The following is a 21675-nucleotide window of genomic DNA, read 5'->3' on the forward strand; positions in this document are numbered from 1 at the left end:
CCCGTGCACCTTATGGTCCGAAAAATGTGTACTGCACACTGCAGTTTAATGTTGCAAAGCAGCTCTTTTTAACTTCAGTGGATATTATACATGGTTATGCTCAGGATATGTCAGCCCATTTCTACTGGAAATGCCTTTTGGTTAAACTTTCAGCAAGGAATTTGCATTTGCACTGTTACATTTTTATAAAGCTTTAATGTACATAAAAACCAGCTTCTTGTTTAAGTGAAAATAAATGGAAGGTTGTCTTTTTGCGCTAGTAATGTTGTGGAGTTGTATTTTGTCTCGCATCAATTATATCGTCAGTTATATCGTTATCGCAAATTTTCAAATATATATCGTGATAAATATTTTTGGCCATATCGCCCTGCTCTACATGGAGGAGGACTTTCCTTGAAGTCCTTATCCTCCCTCGCTGGTGTGCGAGGGAGACCCAGCAACACGCTCAGACACAAACTGGTTCATCACAAAGACAAAACTCCAAAACACAGTCTTAACAATGTGGTGTATGCTGTACAGTGCAGCGAGGAATGCTCAGACCTCTACATCGGAGAGACCAAACAGCCACTTCACAAGCGCATGGCACAACATAGAAGAGCCACCTCCACAGGACAAGACTCAGCTGTCCATCTGCATCTAAAGGTCAAAGGTCACTCTTTCGAGGATGCCAATGTTCACATTTTGGACAGAGAGGACAGATGGTTTGAAAGAGGAGTGAAAGAAGCATCTATGTCCACTGTGAGCGACCATCTTTGAACAGAGGCGGTGGTTTACGACACCAACTCTCTGCCATCTATAATCCAGTTTTGAGATCCTCCCCAGACGCCTTAACACCCACTCACATCCTGGGCCATCTGACCTCAGGAATTCGCATGATAAGGTGGGGCCAGGTTTCACAATGAGCTCACCCGAAACTCTGGCTGATTGGGACCCACACCCAGTTTCACACCTTGGCTCAGGCGATTAGAGGATCATCAGGGGGTTCTTTGTCCCTCTGTGGGGGGACACTCCCACTAGGTTTATATCTGGGACTCTCCACCATTTGACCTTAGAACTGAAGAAGCTTCTCGGATGAGAGGTGAAACGTCTTCAAGCAACTTAAAGAAGTCCAAACGTTTTTCTTTCCAAGCTCCTTTGACTACGATGACCTGGATGACTGAGAACCTTCACAGTCACTTTCCTTGAAGATTTACGCTCGGTCGAACTGTCATGTGATGAAGCAACAACTGCTGCGATGGACCGGGTTTGATGGCGTCCACTTGTCGCCCAATGCGCCGATCGGTGCGAGAGGATCTAAGTCTAAGTAAGTTAATCCAGTGGTTCCCAAATTTTTTTTGCTAGACCCCCCTTTGTTTTACAAGAAAATCCCCCCTGGCACATCCACAACTACACAGGTATTTTTGAAAACGCAGTTTTTCTATGCATTTAGGCCTTTTGTCCACACATAATCACCGAAAATTGAGATTGTTAAAAACTCCTGCCAGGGTGGAGATTTTTGAAAACCCGTTTTTTGTGTTTTTGTGTGGAAAAGGAATATGGAGTTCGCCACGCAACATCAAAGGTGTGTGCCTTTTTTGACGTCACGCTGTTCGCCTGTAACAGGGCGGCCCTTAGCGGCTGGAAACACAGTGAGATGGACCGAGGCAAGTGTAGTGGAACAAAGTATTTATTTGCTATACAGCTCTCCTTACAACAATTAATTTGTCGAGCTTCTTCACAGCACAAAAAATCCATCCTCTAATGACAACTGGCAGCCTTAAATATGTTCAGCTGTCACAGACTTAACCATTATTCCACTCTCAGGTAAATTCTTAAATCCCAACCTTCCACCACAGTATACAATATATCAATAAGAATAAATAAATACATTTTCACATTTACATATTAATAAATATTTCACACTTTAATGTTACACCAAACCCAATATTATAAAAACCCAGAAACCCAAGCACAAAAAGATTCACCACACTCTCTTTACCAATGGTCTCTCCCGGAACCTTTAAATGGTGTCTGGACCCCCGGGGAAACATTTGCCCAAACACCTTGAAGAGGACACAGGCAAGAAAGGTGAGTAATCATTAACTTACACTCATTTGCACCACTTTTATCCCTAGATTTCTTTTTTTTTTTTCCACACACACTTGCATTAGTTTTCCTTACTGGTAAACCTTAATAACTATCTCAATCACCATTCTTCTCTCCTGACAGACAACCACCACATTCCTTGATGAGGAGCAGCTGTGCAGGATCTGAAATAAGGCTACCAAGTGATTTTAAAATTCCCAATAAATAGTCAATAAATATTTAACCTTCTTGTGTGCAAATCCATGCTTAAAGTGCAATGCTAAATAAAGTGCTTGATAAGGTGCTTTTAATAAAGTGAAAGGTGTGCTCTAAAGTGCTATACAGATAATATAAATAAAAATAGTAAGGGAGTCCTCTTCCTTACATCGCCACATTATTGTTTACATGAGATGAATTTCTACAATGGCTGATAGAGACAAAATGCTGTTGCTGTTATTCTGACTATCTGCAGATTTTACATTTTTACATATACACACAGTTACTGTCCCTCCATTTAGAAAGGCAGAGGCGTCAGAGTGAACTTCTACATTTAACACAGATGCTCTTACAACCAGTCCTGATTCCAACATCATCATCAGTGTTGGGTAAGTTACTTTAAATTAATAACTTAGTCACATTACTAGTTATTTCTATCAAAAGTAACTCAGTTACTTCAAGTTACCCGTTACTTTCAAAGTAACTACAGGGAGTGCAGAATTATTAGGCAAATGAGTATTTTGTCCACATCATCCTCTTCATGCATGTTGTCTTACTCCAAGCTGTATAGGCTCGAAAGCCTACTACCAATTAAGCATATTAGGTGATGTGCATCTCTGTAATGAGAAGGGGTGTGGTCTAATGACATCAACACCCTATATCAGGTGTGCATAATTATTAGGCAACTTCCTTCCCTTTGGCAAAATGGGTCAAAAGAAGGACTTGACAGGCTCAGAAAAGTCAAAAATAGTGAGATATCTTGCAGAGGGATGCAGCAGTCTCAAAATTGCAAAGCTTCTGAAGCGTGATCATCGAACAATCAAGCGTTTCATTCAAAATAGTCAACAGGGTCGCAAGAAGCGTGTGGAAAAACCAAGGCGCAAAATAACTGCCCATGAACTGAGAAAAGTCAAGCGTGCAGCTGCCAAGATGCCACTTGCCACCAGTTTGGCCATATTTCAGAGCTGCAACATCACTGGAGTGCCCAAAAGCACAAGGTGTGCAATACTCAGAGACATGGCCAAGGTAAGAAAGGCTGAAAGACGACCACCACTGAAATGCCCATGCGCCCTCGAGTATCCTCGAGAGGATAAAGAGCTGGTCCAGTGTTCCACGACCAGGACAAAAACCACGTTGTTCCTCATGTATCCGAGGTTCGACTAGTGGACGGACTCTCCTCTCCAGCACCCTGGCATAGACTTTCACAGGGAGGCTGAGGAGTGCGATCCCCCTGTAGTTGGAACACACCCTCCGGTCCCCTTTCTTAAAGATAGGAACCACCACCCCGGTCTGCCAGTCCAGGTGTACTGCCCCTGATCGCCACGCAACATTGCAGAGGCGTGTCAACCAAGACAGCCCTACAACATCCAGAGCCTTCAGGATCTCGGGGCGAGCCTCATCCACCCCAGGGGCTCTGCCACCAAGGAGTTGTTTAACTGCCTCAGTGACCTCGCCCCCAGAGACTGGCGGGTCATCCCCTTCGTCATCAGACTCTGCTTCCTCCACGAAAGATGTGCCAGTGGGATTGAGGAGGTCCTCGAAGTATTCCTTCTACCGGCCAACAATTTTCTCTGTCGAAGTCAGCAGCGCTCCAATCGCACTATATACAGTGCAAGTAGAGCACTGCTTTCCCCCCCTGAGTCGCCTGACGGTTTGCCAGAATCTCTTCAGTCCGAAAGTCTTTTTCCATGTCCTCTCCGAACACCTCCCACAAACAAGTTTTTGCTTCAGCCACTGCCCGCGCCACGTTCCGCTTGGCCTGTCGGTACCTATCAGTTGCCTCCGAAGTCCCACAGGCTAACTAAGCCCGATAGGACTCCTCCTTCAGCTTGGTGGCTCCCCTCACCTCTGGTGTCCACCATTTGGTTCAATGGTTTCAACCATGACAGGCACCAACCACCTTGCTCAATGCAGCAGCTTCAGCAATGGAGATGCTGAACGTGGTCCATTCGGACTCAATGTCCCCAGTCTTCCTCGGAATACTGTTGAAGCTCTGCCGGAGGTGTGAGTTGAAGATCTCACTGACAGGAGTTGCAGGTGAGAAGTTCAGGATTGTGTTTGGAAGTAGCCAACCATAGGCGGGTCGCTCCTCAGGTAGAAGAGAATAGTAGATCCCTGATCGCCGACACCAGAGCCATGCCAGCTTGTAATTAAGTGAGTGACACCTCGGATCTTGGTCTGCATTGGCATAAAAAGCATGTCTAATAATAACAATAATAGTACCAAATATAAACAAACTTTAGAAAGCTTCAAAATAATGATTTTAAGCTTTTCAGACCTTTCTCTTGGCCAGGGCTGGGCAATTAATTTCTATAGGTGGCCACATCAAAAATCTGAATAGTGTTGTAGGGGCGAACCGCTGATAACTTTAACTTAATGTGGCTAAATATTAAATTTCTCCCATTTCTCTCCTACTGGTAATCAGAAGTTTAAGAATATTCTGTAGATATTTATGTAAATGTATGAATTGTTATGTAGGTTGACATTAAAATAATCCTTTAAAAGTAATAAACAACTTTAAAAAATCATTACATCACTGTTTTATTTTAACTTATTAATCTTCACAAATCTGCAGTATGTTAAAGATTCTTTAGAATATATAAAATAACTTTATACAAGAAGAAACAAGTGCTTACGATGTTTCCATTCAGCTCACTGGTTTAATGAGAAAAATCCAGTCTGTCTTGGGCTTGAACAAGTGCAGCGAAATCTGGCTGAATGTCTGCGTTGTAACCCTGAGAGGGGATCATCAGATCAGAGGATCTGGATTTGTTGAACTTCATCACTGAGAATGTCTGCAGGTAGATCCAAAGAGGGCTAGGATGCTCTGAGCATGTCTCCTCATGTGTGGGAAGAGTAAAACTCAGGTAGTGGGACAGACCTGTGAACATCACTGGGTGCATTATCCACACTACAGGAGAAGAAACCATGTGCTTCAGTAGTGACGGTTCACTCTCAAACGTTTTCAAGTCTTGAAGTTGCCTTGAAAACTCGCCATGCGGTGCTTCTACCGTGGAACCTGTGAGGCTGATCAGCTGATGGCCTCCTTCAGTGTTAGCATGTGAGTCAGGATATTGTCCCCCAATTGAGTTGAGAGAAGTTGCAACTTTCACTGTGCTGTACATTTCAGGCCCTTGCATTGCACTTTGATATTCAGTTCATTTATCTGAGCAGTCACATCTACAGAAAACCAAGGTTGTCAAACCAGTCTGCATCTGAAAGCTTATTTCTACCTTATTAAGCTTATTCATAAGCATTTCTGATCATGCTTAACTTTTCATCACTATGTGCTGCTTTTACGCGACATGCCTGTGCATGTGTGGTATTTTATCTTCCTGGTGTTTCCTCGATGAAATGGGCGGAGAGAACAAAACACAGCCAGAGAGCATTTGAAGCCACACAACACGAGCGTGGAGACAATTCTTCCTCTGCAGATTTTGAAGGCACCGTAAGTTTCCCTTCTTTCTACCTTTAAGCTTTTATAGATTATTGATTAAACAGAAAAACACATAAATTCTTGTTGAGTAAACAATAAAACCTGAAGCTCAGTCACAAAGCGTCAGTTTCTGTTGGGCGCTGCTCACACACAAACACTCAGGAGGAAGTGCTCGTGCACGCTGCTGTTAGTTGCAGGTTCAGTCGGTTTTCTGCAGCTGGAACTCATAAATCCATGTTATGCAAATCTTCTGTTATAACAATGTAAGTAATGTTAACATCTGTTTATCATCTCAACTGTAGCTTTAAGTTTAAGCATTGATGTTAGATGTGCAACCCTGACTTGTTGAGATTATTCTGTTTACCAAGAACAAGTTTGCACTCGTTGATGCGAACGTCTTCGCTCAGCAACACCTTTGTCACAGGCTAATTGGTCCATTGTTCTAATTTGTCATGATAACTACAGAACAACATGGTAAAGATCAGCACATCGATATATTGAACTAAACATGACTGGATTTATAAACAGACTTCAAACATTTCAGTAACACACACACAGTCCACACACCTCCTGCTTTTGCTTTCATTTCTAACATCAGATCTCCTTTTTTCACCAATCTTCTTCCTCTAACAAGATCCTCAGTCTGCCGCTGTTTCTTTTGTGGAGGCAAATCCATTCTGTGTTTCCTTCAAAGCGTCATTTCCACTTCAAAGCTGTGAAAATGTGTCAGATGAAGTTCCCTCTTTAAAAAGCGATGATGAAACTGTGGCACTTAGTGACTGAAACCCAAAACACATCATGTTTGTCTGCTGGAGAGACGGATCAGGGTGGCCTTCGTCGCTGTGATGTCATCAGCCTTTGAAGACTCTGTCAGGACAGTGACAGGAAGTGACCTCAGTCTAAAGGTCATTTGTGGAGCTGAGCTGATGCACAGCATCAACATGTTACTGCAGCTGAAAAGTAACAAACTCAGATTAAACAGTTCAAACAAGTCGAAGGCGTTCCTACATCAGGGAGCAAAGACGAACTCCACACACACTGACACCTCTGCAGTGACACATTCAACACAATAACATGATGCAGGTATGATGCTGACCTTTGACCTCAAACCCAGAAACAAACATCACTGATGTGTCAGTGTACAGGGACTGTTATCATAAATGTGTCTTCGTCACATTAATCTCAGCTCAGATGTTTTATTTTAGCTGGAGGCTCAAACAGAGCAGGGAGCTCATAAAATATAAAAGCAGAATTCAAAGAGCTTTTAATAACTCAACACGATGCTTCAAAGTTAAAGGAGCTGGACTGATGTTCATGCACATCAGAAGCTTCAAATATACAAAAAATTTTTTATAAAAAGGTAGCAGGAGGTCAAAGGTCAGAGCTCCTGTGTGTCTGAGGGCGGCTTCACGCTGGAGAAGGATGAAGGAGTCTGACCTGAGCCAGTGTTTGACATGAACACATCAGCACTGCTGTCAGTGAGCCTAACGACAGCCGTTAGCATCATTTCAGTGTTTCTGTGATAAAAACACTTCCTGTCACTGTGGTGGTCACAGTGACATCATGCAGTTTGTGTTTTGACCTCCAGAAAACCAGGAGACATAAATCACCTTTGGACAACCTGCCAGAGATTTGGGAGTTTCCCACGTGCACCTGAATGCAGCACTGACAGTTTCTAACGGTAACGTTACACAACCCTGTGGGTGTTTCCTTCCTGCTCAAACTTTACTTTCTCTTTCCTGAACTACCCGTTTCTGCTGACTGATCGTCTCCGTGTGAAGCTCCGTGTGAAGGTAACCTTAGCAGTCTCTAATGTTTCCTGGCTAACATCAGCTGTGTGCAGCTTAGTTCCAGCACACATCTGCCGCTCCATAGTTCACGGTAACGGACTCACAGCTGGACCAACAGGCTGTTGGTTAAGGACGTGTGCTAAACACACATCCTTCTTTCAGTGTGGGCGTGACTTTGTCTTAAAACACACAGTTAATGTCCTGTTTGTAGTTCGAAGGAAAAACGACTCCATGATGAGTCAGTTTGAATGTTTTCAGTGATGATCTGTAGAAAAATAGCAGTGAAGACTTTTTCAGTACAGGGTGAAGTTTGTGGTTCAGGTTTTAGCAGCTCTGCAAGTGGAAGGTTTGAATCCTGTTTTAAGGACTGATGTAAATTTCTTGCCGATGGGCATTGTTCCCTCTAAGCTGCGCCCTGTGCGCAATTGCGCACTGCTGGCACGGTCTCTGCGTTGCGCACAAAAAAGAAAAAATCTAACCTGACTTGAAATTAAAATGAATACTTTAACAATCATGTTTTGCAGTGTTAGTCAGTGACTGACTGCTCCTGTATGGGATTAGAACGATGCCACCTTATCCCATAGTCCAGCCAATGATGCGATTCACATTCATATATACGCAGTAGTGATGTGTCGGTCGGAAATGTGTCAGAGCCGGATCTTTGACGTGAACGACGCGAGCCGGTGTTGTGCTTTGCGCTGGGCAGAGGGGGGAGGGGCGGTAGTTACAGTCAGTAGCACAGGAACAGAGCGGGAGAGAGACAGAGACAGAGAGAGCCAGGGACAACAAGGTCACATTAGAAAGGTATAGTAATCATCCACAACTATTTTCAGTTGCAGATGATGGGATTTCCGACTCTTTTTAGAGAGCCGGCTCTTCGGGTTGTTTTGTTGCTTTAATTAATTTATTATTAACAATAATATAAAATTATGCACAAAAGGAATTATAATGTAAAAAAAAAAGAAGTCTGTTGTATTTATATATGTTTATATATAAATATATGCGGTGGTCCCTAGAGACAAAACATGTACAAACTGCAAAACACATTTCTAGCATGAACTGAACTTCCAAAGCAGAGCTACTAGATCACTTAAATTACACAATTGAAAGCATGATAGCATGTGTGTATTGTTTGTGTATTTGTACACAAGCACTCATATATATTCAAATAAGTTAAAAAAAAAAATGTTAATTTACCTGTTACTACCACACACCAAATCTGGTTGTTGGTAACAAAAGCTCAACACTGCCCCCTAGCATCCTGGAGCACTGCTGTTGTGTTTTGTACGTGCTTCTGAGTTGCTGATGGGTTCCTGTTGTCTAAAGGTTGTTGCTCCTCACAGATCACAGTGTTTTCAGCCTTTGGTCAGTTTTTGCTGTCAGAACTTTCTTGATGTGATAGATGTGCAGCTGCAAACATCTGGAGTTGGTGGGGATGGGTTGAAATATTGACACTATGATCAGCAGCTGAGCTGAACAGCTGATTTCCTCTCAGTGTTTCAGGATTCAGAGACTTGTGGAGACTTCTGATCACTTCCTGTTTAAAATGTTCGACTTTAACCCTTTGTGTGAAATGAAGCTGCTGACTTCAGAGAGGGTTCAGCCTTCACAGTGAGTAAAAGAGGAAAGACATGAATGTTCCTGTGCTCCCTCAGACATTTGATTACACTCAGACAAACAGCAGCTTCACTGCATTTAGTTCATGTTTGTCTGTTCAGACACAATCGCTGTTGTGTTTTAGTGTCTCTGCTGGAACTACACAAAACTCCTTCATTGACCCAACACTGAGAGAGGCCCTGCAGCTGAGAAAGTACCAGAACACAAAGAGAAGGAAAGACGTGTTTTCAGGAGCTCAGAAGGAACCATTTCAGTTTCTTTCCACTCGAGCAAAAGTTCAGCAAAGCAAACATTTAAAGATCAGAAAAGATCAAATCTGTCAGATGTTAAATAAACAGGAAGATGACCGTTGACCAGAGCAGGAAGAAGACGACAGTCTGAGGTTTCACTGTTTTATACTGCACCTCACACTAAACAGCTAACAGTCACATGACTGTGACCACAGGAAGTTGATGAAACCACCTCCTCTGCTACCAAGCAGAAAACATGAACACACTCAGTAAACAATGATGACTATGAAGTTCTTAAAGTGAAATAAAAAAAAACAACTAAAAAAACTGTTAAACTTGTAACTGTTTAAAGAAGAAAGCTGAGACTTACTTCAGTCGCATGATGCTCCTCTTTTTTCCTCCTCTCTTTTTTTAGACATGAGGTCACATGACAACTGTTAATGAGTGGGAGGGGCAGCGTCCCGCCGCCTCAGTAAAACTGCCCTCCTGGCCAACAGGGAACAAATCAGTGAGGATCAGTTTTGCATCAATTACAACCAGGCCCAGGCCGTATCATAGCGTTCACGGTAACACCGGAATAATGTTGGGCAACGATAAGAAAATGAAATATGGCGATAGAATATGAGTAACACGCGCATGCGCAGTGCCTTTGTTTTCATACGCACATGGCGGTGACGGAGAAGGAGAAGGGCGAAAGCGGATCGTTGAATGAAACGATGAACCAGAACTGGTTTGTAAAAATGCTGCAGCTTCACTGGTGTGGAACTGGTTTAGCTTTACCATCAGATACACAACAAAGCACATGTTTTTGTAAAGCCTGCAAGCGGGCCGTCGTTATTACCGTACAGATTTTATGTCCTACACGCTGCTCAAAAATCTGTCAAGAATGTTTTAGTACGACTTTGCTAAGTTACGGAGCATTACAGCTATCGTAGGCTGGAGCCTCGCGGAGTGATACGTACGGTGCTTCAACATAATATTACATGCACATAAAAAAACAGCTGCTTGTTTAAGTGAAAATCAGTGATGTTTTTTGGAATAATAAAGTTGTGGAGTTGTAAAGCATTTTGTGTCGCGTCAGTTATATCGTTATTGTAAATTTTCAAACATTTATCATGATAAATATTTTTGGCCATATTGCTCTGCCCTAATTACAACATGGAGTGAGTTCAGTATGGATACGAGAGCATCTGGATTTTGAAAAGTGGGCTGTATGCACCACTTTGAACTGGATTAAACAGTGGAGAGCACATAATGATGTTGTGTTGACATGTGTGAGTATACAGGCCCATGTCATGTCCAAGTCTTCTTCCCATAATGTTTTGCGTTTGGCTCAAGAGGCACTCTATTGGTTGGATTCAATTGTTGGATAGTTCCTAATAGTGTAGGCTGGTGGAGGCGGGGGGCTTGAGTCTGATACCTGGGAACAAATAAAGTGCCTGGCTTGCAAGTATCTTAAAGTGTGTGATACTGGTTGACTGTATTTATTACCAAGTTGTGCAAATGACAGCAGAAGCTAGAAGAAGGGTTCATCCAGCCTGTTTTACATTCTGGTGGAATTTCAAGAATGTTAAGTTTAGCTAGAAAGTCATTAATTGCATTGCAGTCAGTTTGTGACTCTGAGGTGTAAAGCTTTTAAATCTGGCCACTGAATTTATTTCATTTGACGGACTAGTTACACAATATGGGATCAACAAGAAAAGATTTTTAGAATATCAACAAATTAAATCCATAGTAAAAAAGAAATTTAAACCGGGTCAAGTTGAACTACAAACACCACCAAGTGTGGTTCAATTTCTTACTCTTAAAACCCCCAAATTACTATACAAAATATACAGAATGCTTTCTAAAACAGATGAATCAATATCACTTCCTATTGCAAAATGGGAAGCGGATTTATCAGTTAACTTAGACCTAAACTTCTGGTCTCAGATTTGCTTAAAAACCTTTCATCTAATTAGAAATCCCAGTCTTCAGTTAATTCAATACAAAATACTACATAGAGTGCACTATACAGGTCATCGGATGTTCAAGATGGGCTTTACGTCTACCAACAACTGCTCACACTGCCAAACCAATTCACCGGACAATTATATCCACGCTCTTTGGTTCTGTCCACCAGTTCAGAAGTTTTGGCGCGAGATATGTGAAGACTTATCGAAGTGTCTGAAATGTAACATTCCAACTTCCCCCTTAGTGTGTTTGTTGGGCAGCTTAGATAATGTCACTTCAGAAAAGAATATAGCCCATATGGTTTTCACTGCCCTATGCATAGCCAAGAAAACAGTCCTCATGAACTGGAAAAATAAAAATAATCTTAATTCTAACCAATATAGAAATTATCTATTAGATTACATTAGTCTTGATACAGCCTCTGCCACCACATCAGATCAATTGCTCTGGGCTCCTTTGATCAGCTCCATCACCTAGTGGGGGTGGGGGGTCATAGTTTGGTCCCGCCTTCACTGTTGTGATTGGTGTGGGGGTAGGGACAGGCTTAGGGCGTCGGGGGGTTCCCCGGAGGCATCTTCCTTGGGGGGCTCAACCCGGGGTAGCGGTCATGTCCGGTTAGGGGCTCTGTTGGCTCTCAGGTGACTGTTTCCTCGCGGCTGCGTGCAGCGGGACTAGGGGAGGGTCTGTGCTGTCTGGTAGCCTGACTGCCCCTGGGTGGGTCCGGGATGGGCGTGAGGTTCTGGGGGCGCTCCGTCTCTGGGCTGGGGCCCGGGCCGGGCCTCGGGGGCTTGGATCCTGGTTGGTGTGTTGCCGGGGTTGTGGGCGGGTGGGTGCATGGGGGCCCAGCCCTGGAGCAGGGTGCCGCCGGTGCATCGAGCCACCTGGGGGGCTCTTCAACTGGTGGGGAAGATTGTCACATCTTGCAGGAGCTTTCCTCTCCTCAGGGACTCTCTGCAGGAGGGGGAGATACAGGAGAGGTGGAGGAAGATCTCAGCCTGGGTGTTTATTGTCTTATGTAGTCTGGAAGATGAGTGGATGGTGGGGTGGGTGCAGTTTTCTCTGTGGTGGGGTTGGGCGGACTGTCCCGGGCTCTGTGGGGCCGGGAGGCGCTGCTGCGCTGGGCCCCGGTCTGGATGTGCCTGGGCCCCCTTTCCCTGGCGGGTCGCGGAGTATGGGGGTGCCTACTGGGGTCAGTGGGGGAGCTGGCCCCAGGGAGGGGTCACTTGCCCCTCCCTTCCTTCCCTCCCCATCTCCAGCTGCCTCCCTCTTCCCGCTCCACCACAACCACCCACACATGCAGGACCTTGGAGTAGGGGTATGTCACCAGGGTGCAGAGGAGGCTACCCCCCCCCCCCCCCCCCGTCCCCTTCTGGCTGCCTCTGCCTCAATTTTATCCCACAACTTAGACATTCACATTACTCACACTCTCATTACACATACATATAGGATCTTGGGGGTGGGCACGATACACGGAATCCAAAGTACCATCAGGGTGTACACCTCACCCCTGGCGTCGTTGCCCACCTCTCAATTTTAAATACACGTAGACATTGAGGGCTAGCAGGAGGGACCCATGCGCTTACCTGCTGCTCTCTGGCAGGTAGCTCCATGCCCTCCTGGGTTTTAATTGCACCTTAGAACACACATGCATCAACACTACAATGAGCGGGTGGAGGGAGGTTTGGAGTCTTCTCTCACCCCCATTCTCTGCGACCTGCTGGAGCGGGGGGGCTAGGAGGAGGAGTTGGCCGTCCGACTGCGGTCTGGAGTGTGGGGCCTCCCTGCTGCTGCGGAGTCGGGGCGGTCTGCCTCCCCCCACCGCAGGGAAAAGGGTAACACCACCTGGGTCTGGGTGCAGTTCCCCCCTCCAGGGGCAAGGGTACCTAGACCCGGTTTGTAGAGTACGCTTGGGGAGTGTGATCGTGTGTACAGTGTCTCTTTATGTCTGTCTCCACGTTGGTTGAGTGTGGAGTGAGTGTATATGAGACCATGAGGGTGGGAATGGATGTTTGTATCTGTGTGTGCCTGTATGTCTGTGTCTATATGTCAGGTTGGGTGTCAGGCGCCACCTCTCTGGGGACATCTCAGGCCCTCCAAGGTTTGGAGGCCTATCTCCCCCTACCACCACTTCCCCTGCCAGTGGCGGACTCCCTCAGGTGTCGGTGCGTTGGTGGTTCTTTGTGTCCGGGGATGGGCGTCCAGGTACACACCGGCTCACTCCTTGGCGGCCGCTTATCGGGGCCTGGAGCCTGGGGCTCGCTCGGGCCACTTCGGAGGTGGGGTGCCCCCGGCCTCTCGGCCTGGGGCTCGGTCACTCAGGCGCAGCTGGCTGCCGGCGGAGCTCACGGGCGCGTCACTGCAACTCCCCCTGGCTTCTGCTCCGCGGCTGCTGAGTGAGCCCTCATCTGGGACTCTCCTCAGCTCTTTCTGGGACAGTGGCGCGGCTGCCCCTCTGTTGGTCTTCCTTGGTCTCTTGTGTTCTGGGGGCCTCTGGATGTCTGGAGTTTTGATCTCCTCCATACCTGCTTCATGCCCTGGAGGACGGGGCTGTGGCCCCCCCACACCCTCTAGCAGATCATTACATGAAGGAACCTTTTAAAAAAACAAAAAACAAGCGCGTCCATGCTCACAGGTGTACACACGGGTGATCACACCCACAAACTACACCCTTTTTGGCTCCTACCTCAAAGCACACTGTGTTCTGTTGATCTTATGTGCTGCACAATAATGTTTAACATTTAGTATTTACTGTCATATTCCCATATATCATTGTGATGTTGTTTATTCTATTACTCTTGTTCTCTTCTGCTTGTTTTCTTTTTTCTTTCTCAGCAGGTGACCCAGGTGATCGATATATGCATTTTTTTTCTTTTTTTTTTTTCTGCTTATTCTGTTGGTTTTTGTCTTTTGCCCTTCTCCCCCGTCCCTCTTCTCAGCTGTTTGTCTTTCCCTCTTTCTTTCTCCCCTTCTTTCCCCCAGTCAAGTCTGTCCCGTATTCAGTAAGTGAAAATAAAATAAACAATAAAAGGTGAATCAAATGGACCATTACGGCAAGGCTGGGATGGTCAGTTTGGTAAAGTAAATCCGTTGGGCATCTTTCTTTGCCTTTAGACAACAATTCTGATGCAAAAGAGCCAAACGGGACAGGCAAAAAAAAAAAAAAAAAAATCTGGCCACTGATATAGTCCTTAAAATAATCCCATACAACAAGGCTGGAAGTCTCTGGAGAGGGGCTAGTGGCAAAGTAAAACCTTATCATGCTGGATAAACTTTACAAACTTGTCTCTTTTCTTTTCCTGTCCCGTTTGGTTCTTTAACCGTCAGATCTGTTGTCTGAAGACCAACAAGGAGACCCGATGGATGCCTTGCCGTATTGGTCCATTTGATCGACCTTTGTTGTTATTATTTATTTTATTTTATTTTCAGTTGTTACAGACGGGACAGACGTGAGTGAGGGACAGGAAAGGGAGAAAGAAAGATGAAGGAAAAGAAAAACAGGAGGGAAGAGGGACAGTGAGAGAGGAAACTTATAAAGAGAAAGAAGGGAAAAAAATCTCCTGGATCAGCTGTTGAGAGAAAAAGAAGAGAAAATAAGGAAAAAAAACAGAGCAACATACTAAACACAACACCATCACGCTAATCTAGCTAAGTGTGAACAGCGGTAAATACTAAATATTGAATGTTGTTGTGTAGCAAACAGGACCGACAGCGCACAATGTGCTTGGAAATAGCACCAATAGAGGTGTAGTTTATGTCTATGAACAGACATGAACAAACTTCTGACAGAAGGGTTGAATTGAAACGCCGTTGTGCAGCTTTTGCAGTAAGATGTGGAAGAGACGGAGTAAGTGGGGCATGATCTGAAATAACTATGCTATCGTAGGCACAGCAGTGGACCTGCTACAGATAATTAATGTAATGTATGGTGCACGAGTGAGAACTAGAAGTCTCTCTTGTGAGGATTTAAGCTACACTAAACATCACACATTCCATATTCAGATAGAAAGATGTCGTCACAGCTTAGTAATAATGCTTTGTGAGGCTTCTGGAGTCTTTGGGAGCCTCTTAAAGCCTCGCCTGTAGAACATAATGTTCGCCCGTTGATTAAAGACCTCAGGATTGTAGTCTTCCACACTACAGATTGTTGCGCCTCAGCAGGTGAATCTCCTGCTCCTCCAGGCCCTCAAATGATGAGGTCCTCGGTCTGGTATCGATGGAGACGAAAGATCACCGGGCAGGGCGGGTGGCCCACGGGCAGCTTAGCTGCAAAGGAGCAATGTTTTCTATCGAGCTCAGGTGGAGATGGAAGCAAGTCTTTGCGCAGTAACTCACAGAGAAGGTTAGAAAGGAAATGAGTGGGGCGCCCATTCTCAGTGTCTTCAGGTGATCCGAGGATCTGAGGTAACTTTTATGCTACAATAAGCATAAAAGTTACTGTACGGCTATCATTTGTTAACATGACGCTTGTTCCTATACATGTAGTACATTTATTACCAACCCGCTGGTCATTCAACATGACTTCTGAGGTCTTAATCCAGCTCAAGATGCTGTAGATTCCCGACAGTAACAAGCTGGCAAAACGTAGTTCTATTAATCTGCACTCGATTACTCTGGAACTGGATGTAAGTCCCGAAAAACTGAATTGTTGAACTGAAACTGAAATTAGTCGAGAGCTACATTTTTAAAGGATAAAATACAGTTTCAGAGCAAATGAATTCATTTTCAAAATATAAAATTCAATTTTAATTTAGTGACTATCAAACAAATATAATGAATTTCAAATTATGCAAATTCAAATTCAGTTTTAAAAAGCATTGATTCAAGTTACAATTCAGATTCAATCTGAGCAATTCAAATTTAACTTCTTCAAATTCAGTTTCTGATGGCACAAAGTTCTGCCCACAGTTGATGTTTGTGTATTCTCTGTAACACCTGACACTGATTATCTAAAGAGGATTTTAATTTTTACAACAACCAGCGAATGTCTTAATGTGGGGGTGTGACTGGGTGAGGGAAAGACTCTACAATAATACAAGTAAAACAGAGAAAACCCAACAACTCTTCGTAATATTCTGATGCCTGCAGACATGCATTTACTATGATTATTATGATTGGGTGATTTGGAGGCTGAAATCAGCTCTGTGACACTTCTCGCAGTGAACTGATGAAAGCAGTTTGTGACAGAGGAAGCTGTCTGGCTGATTCTCAGAGATGATATTTGGACATGTACTCTGTTACTCTGAGGTGTGCTGCTGTAAACGATTGTGTACTTTATTCTTTCCATACGTGCCAGTGCAACTCCGACTCAGTTTGATCGTCTGTCTCTGAACATTTACAGTTTTTATCAAATGAAAGGAAACAGGAAACACAGTGCAGTGAACGCTCTGCACAAGAACAACATTCAGTTTATTTCTGTAATGTGAACGTTATTTTTCCTCTCATTAACATGATACTGTCATAAGTACATTAATTAATAACATAATGTTGATAAACTGTGGTTGTAGAAGTCTGTACAGTCTCTAAGAATAACGCTGCTTGTTGCTGTTATTATTGATCCCTTATTGATATGTGATGGTCAGTCCTACAACTACAGCAGATACCTCGTATTATCTGCACTCAGATGGAGCAGATCAACACATCAGACACGACCTCTGCAGCTCTCAGCTGATGTGCACATGAATGATTGTGTTTCCTCTGCAGGTGAAGGTAGAAAGTGTGTGTGAGCTGATTTGGATTGAGCAGCATGGATCAGTGTGAGGACAGAGAGGAGGGAGCCCCTCCCTCTAAAAGAGCCAGAGAGAGCCAGACCAAAGCTCAGAGGTGAGATGACCATCTCTAACTGTCCATGACTCCATGTCACAGCTCAGCACTCACATCTCTGCTCCATCATTATTCACAGGAACCCACCTGGACCTCCACCCAGAGAGCGTGACAAGTCTAAAAGCCCTCCCATAGAAGACCTGCCTGTGTCTGCTGCAGAGAGGTGAGCTGTTAGTAACATGAACTCTGTGTTGTCAGTTTGTTGTCTGCTGTAAGTGATGATGATCTTTTTGCTTCGTGGTTTTTAAAATGATCTAAAATGTCTCAAAGGACACACAGGCTCAGCTGTAACTGTCATTTTTATCTGGTTTGAAGCCACGTTTTGACAGAATTGGCTGTTTTTAACTATTTATTTTAAGAAGTTGTGGAAATTTAGACATCAGACATCTGGATCCTGAACTGTTATAGAAACAAATGCTAGCAGTGGGTAGTTTGACTTTAGCCTCGTGGCTAAACTGACCAAAACCAGCATGCCCACTGCCAACACTAGTTTGGAGTTTCCTTCTGCTCATGCTCAGCCTGCAATCCAGTTTGTCTTTAGGATGATGAAGGTATCCTAATCTTCATCAGCTTCTGTAGCTGCAAATTAAAAAAAATGTTTCCTCCCTAACAGGACCCATGGGAGTCCAGCTGGACTTGAAGCTGGACCCAGCTGTGTGTCCTTCAAGAGTGACCGGTCTAGACGTCAGCCCATTGATTTTAAAGTCCAGCAGGTGTCTGCTGCAGAGAGGTGAGCAGCTAGTAACATCAACTCTTTGAGAGCTGATTTAACTGCTTGGTGTTGCTGAATGTTGTTATACCTCCTCGTTTATCTGTTTGTGTAAGGTTTGTGGTGGGAGTAAGAGGACTGGGTAGATCTGGTGGACTCTGTACATTTCCATTTGTTTTCTGTTAAAAACACTAAGTAAGCAGGTTGGTGCCACCTATGCAGTGTTTTTCATCTTATGAATATTAAGATTTTTCTGTGTTTTTGTTTCGTTTTTAAGAGTAGAGCTCTGCCAGGTTAGGGTTAGTAGGTCTGACATTCAGCTGCAAATCATTCCAGTGTGGGCTGAAGGCCATCACTCGATGAAGCCAACAGAACCACATCATCTGTGAAAACCAGAGAGGATATTCTGAGACCACCCAAGTGAAAGCCTCGTGGCAATTCTGAACAGAACCGGTGACAAAGGGCAGCCCTGACAGAGTCCATCACCCACTGGGAAAGAGTGCAACTTACTGGTCCTCCTTCTTAAAGATGGGAACCACCACAGTCTGTCAATCTAGAGACACTGCCCCTGATAACCACGCAACATTGTAGAGATGAGTCAACCAACAAAGCGCTAGAACGTCCAGAGTCTTCAGGAACTCAGAACGAACCTCTCTTGAAGGTCTGCTGGAGGTGTTAGTTGAAGATCTCACGGATATATCGACAAAACATTGAGAAACTAAAAACTATAGAGCATCTCATTCATTTAAAAACAAAGTTTATTGTTTTAATTACAAGAAACCTTCCAACACTGTAACTGACTGACCCATTTTAAAACGAAATAAAGCAGGAGGCCCAAACCATTGCACATACTGGTTCTGTATAGCACAAACGTTCTGCTACCAAATGACACCTGAGCATCCTGACTCAGGGTTTGAACGATTCATCCCATCGTCTGATCCAAACCATATTGTTAACGTTAGTACAGGAACCTCTCTGTGGTTTGTTTATGACAAAACTGTGAGATTTCAACCTCTTGGATATGAATGTGGTTGTTTACCAGGACACAGATGAGTCAGAGACAGTTAGCAGCTCTGTATTCGTGTCCAACACGATGATCCAAAAAATGGTGAAGTTTGAGAGACATAATTATCTACTTCAAGTATCCGGTCGTTAAGTGATGACTGTTCCGTTATTTGAGGTTATGGATGTTATTTGACTGGAGGCATAACTCACAGACACACGAGACGCGCCATTACTCCATGAGTGTCCTTTATTATTTTCCATCCCCCCCTACAACAACAACCCAGCAGAAACGTTCCTACCACTTAACATTTACCTGATACTACATCCCCCCTACTAAATAGGATGTGATGCTGGAATATAACCAAGAAAACAGATTAGACCCGCACGCTTTAAAGTATACTATTACTATGTCCTTGTGCTTTATCTGGTAACAGCTTGTTTACTGAACTCGCTTGGTTTCAAACCAGACTACTCAGAATGTCCAAAAATAAACTCTCAAAGTATACAACTCTGAACACTAAGCATAAGTGCACATTTCTGAACTATTCAGTGCAGCTACAAACAACATGTTTAAACAGTGCAACCATTTGCTTTATTTCTCATTGTCTCTATGAGGGATGGGGTAGACTACCCAGCCCTCAGCCTGAGTGTGGGGATTATTCTGCCCCAGTGCTCACTCAGTTCCAAGCCCTATGAGCAAACATAGTCTTTTAGGTATGCTGGAGGCCTCCTAGACCTGGGTTGGATTTGGCTCCCAGCTTCAGGAGTCTGCTGGCTGGCCTCCTGTGAGATAGTGTCTGGAACCGACACAATCTGTGCAGCTGGAACAGAGTTCTCAGGTGAAGCCTCTGGTGGATCGCCAGAAATCTCTGGTGCCCCAGGTGTCCATGTAAGATGGTAACGGTTTCTTCTCAGCGTGCCCTTTGCTGTCTCGATGATGTAGGACCTCGGTGAGCCTGCCATGGACACGACTGTCCCTCTAGTATCCATGTCTGAGACCCACACTTTGTCTCCAGGATTGAGCTGTAGCATATCATGTGCTCTGTGTCTGCGGTTGTAGTTTTGTCTTTGCTTTTGTCTGTACGATTGTTCTATAGCTTTGAGCTTGTCTGTGTCCGTACCTCTTGGATGTAGCTGTGATGGGATGACAGGAATAGTTGTCCTTATCCGTCTACCCATGAGAAGCTCCGTTGGGCTGTAGCCATTTGCCAATGGAGTGGCCCGGTATGCCATAAGGGCGAGATAGGGATCGCCAGACTTTTTAAGAAGACTTTTGATGGTCCTGACTGCCCTCTCGGCCTCCCCATTGCTCTGAGGGAAGTGGGGACTGGATGTCTCATGGCTAAAACCCCATTCTTGTGCAAATCTTTTGAAGGAATCAGACGAAAACTGAGGTCCATTATCAGAGCGAACCCGCTCTGGTATGCCATGACGTGCAAAGATTGATTTACAGTGCTCGATCACTGCCTCTGATGTTGTAGATGTCAGTTTGGCAACTTCGAAGAATCTGGAAAAGTAATCCACAATGACCAGGTACTGTTTATTCTCTATCTGGAACAGATCAGTTCCCACCATGGCCCACGGTCTTTGTGGGAACTCGGTAGGTAGCATGGTTTCTTTGTGGTTAGTCCGCTCACGGCAGCAAGTGTCACAGGTCCCAATCACTTTTATCAGCTCACTGCTCAGGCCTGGCCACCAAACAGATTGTTTAGCTCTCTCTCTGCATTTCGTTATTCCTAGGTGTCCCTCATGTAGTTTAGACAGAATGTCTGCTCTGAGCGATGTGGGAATCACTATTCTGCTCCCATAAAGAAGCAAACCATTGTGGACTGTGAGGTCACCTGAAAATGGCAGATAAGGCTGGAAAACCCTTCCGATGGAGTACTTATCTGGCCATCCTTCCACACAGAACTTCTTCAGCTGGCTTAGAATGCTGTCATTGTCCTGATGTGTCTGGATTTCTCTGAGTCGTGGCTCTGTGGCTGGCAGGCTTGCTATGACGGACTCCACATACAAGTTGATTTCTTCCTCCGGCAAACCCTCAGTTGTGTCACATACAGGAGCTCTGGACAGTACATCTGCTGTTGCAATGTCTCTACCAGGAACATGAGATATGGTATAAGAGAACCTCATCAATCGCATGCGTAGACGTTGTATACGAGGTGGAAGCTCGTCCAGGCCCTTGGAGCCAAGCAACGAGACCAGAGGTTTGTGGTCTGTTTCAATGTGGAATGTTTTCCCAATTAGGAACTCTGCAAACCTCTCACAGGCCCATGTTGAAGCGAGGGCCTCCTTCTCAATTTGAGCATATCGCTGCTCTGTCGCGCTGAGAGCTTTTGAAGCGTATGCTACTGGTTTCCACCCTAGATCGGCGTGCCGCTGGAGAAGCACTGCTCCCAAGCCATACGAAGATGAATCAGCTGATACGCACGTTTCAGCATTTGGATCATACAGAGCAAGCCCTGGGGGTGTTGTCAGTTCTTTTTTGATGCCGTCGAAAGCCTGCTGCTGCTGTGGCCCCCATGACCACAGGTTGGACTTCTTCAGTAGATCTCTTAGGGGGCGCGTTTTTTCCGCCAGGTGAGGAAGAAACTTTCCTAGGTGATTCACCATGCCCAGGAAGCGTCTCACCTCACTTATGTTGCTGGGCTCATCCATGGAACTCACGGCATGCGTCTTGTCAGGATCTGCGCTAACCCCCGATGCCTCAATGACCTGCCCCAGGAACTTTATCCTGTTCTTGGAGAACTCACACTTGTCGTTCAATGTTACTCCAGCCTCCTGCAGTCGAACCAGTGCTTTTCGAAGTCTCTCATCATGCTCTGCTTGTGACGT

At 44.8% G+C, this 21675-nt stretch overlaps 1 protein-coding gene across 4 annotated transcripts in view; it reads left to right on the top strand.

Moving 5' to 3' along the window:
* Positions 1–5657: 5657 nt before the first annotated feature.
* Positions 5658–21675, top strand: part of LOC146668891 (NLR family CARD domain-containing protein 3-like) — a 28806-nt gene continuing 12788 nt past the window's right edge. Inside the window, exons 1-5 of one of the 4 annotated variants that reach the window (XM_085408171.1) lie at positions 5658–5728; positions 7305–7509; positions 17007–17126; positions 17206–17289; positions 17740–17856. In XM_085408171.1, coding sequence (XP_085264297.1) covers positions 17050–17126; positions 17206–17289; positions 17740–17856 — 278 coding nt within the window. In that variant the 5' untranslated portion in view covers positions 5658–5728; positions 7305–7509; positions 17007–17049. Of the gene's footprint in view, positions 5729–7304; positions 7510–8759; positions 9118–17006; positions 17127–17205; positions 17290–17739; positions 17857–21675 lie in introns of those variants that run through there. The other 3 variants (XM_085408173.1, XM_085408172.1, XM_085408174.1) reach the window with 3 other exon arrangements.

Source organism: Rhamphochromis longiceps, linkage group LG6 (genome assembly GCF_057381845.1).
Source record: "Rhamphochromis longiceps isolate RC_006_pf linkage group LG6, R_longiceps_female_GT1.1, whole genome shotgun sequence".
Taxonomy (NCBI): domain Eukaryota; kingdom Metazoa; phylum Chordata; class Actinopteri; order Cichliformes; family Cichlidae; genus Rhamphochromis; species Rhamphochromis longiceps.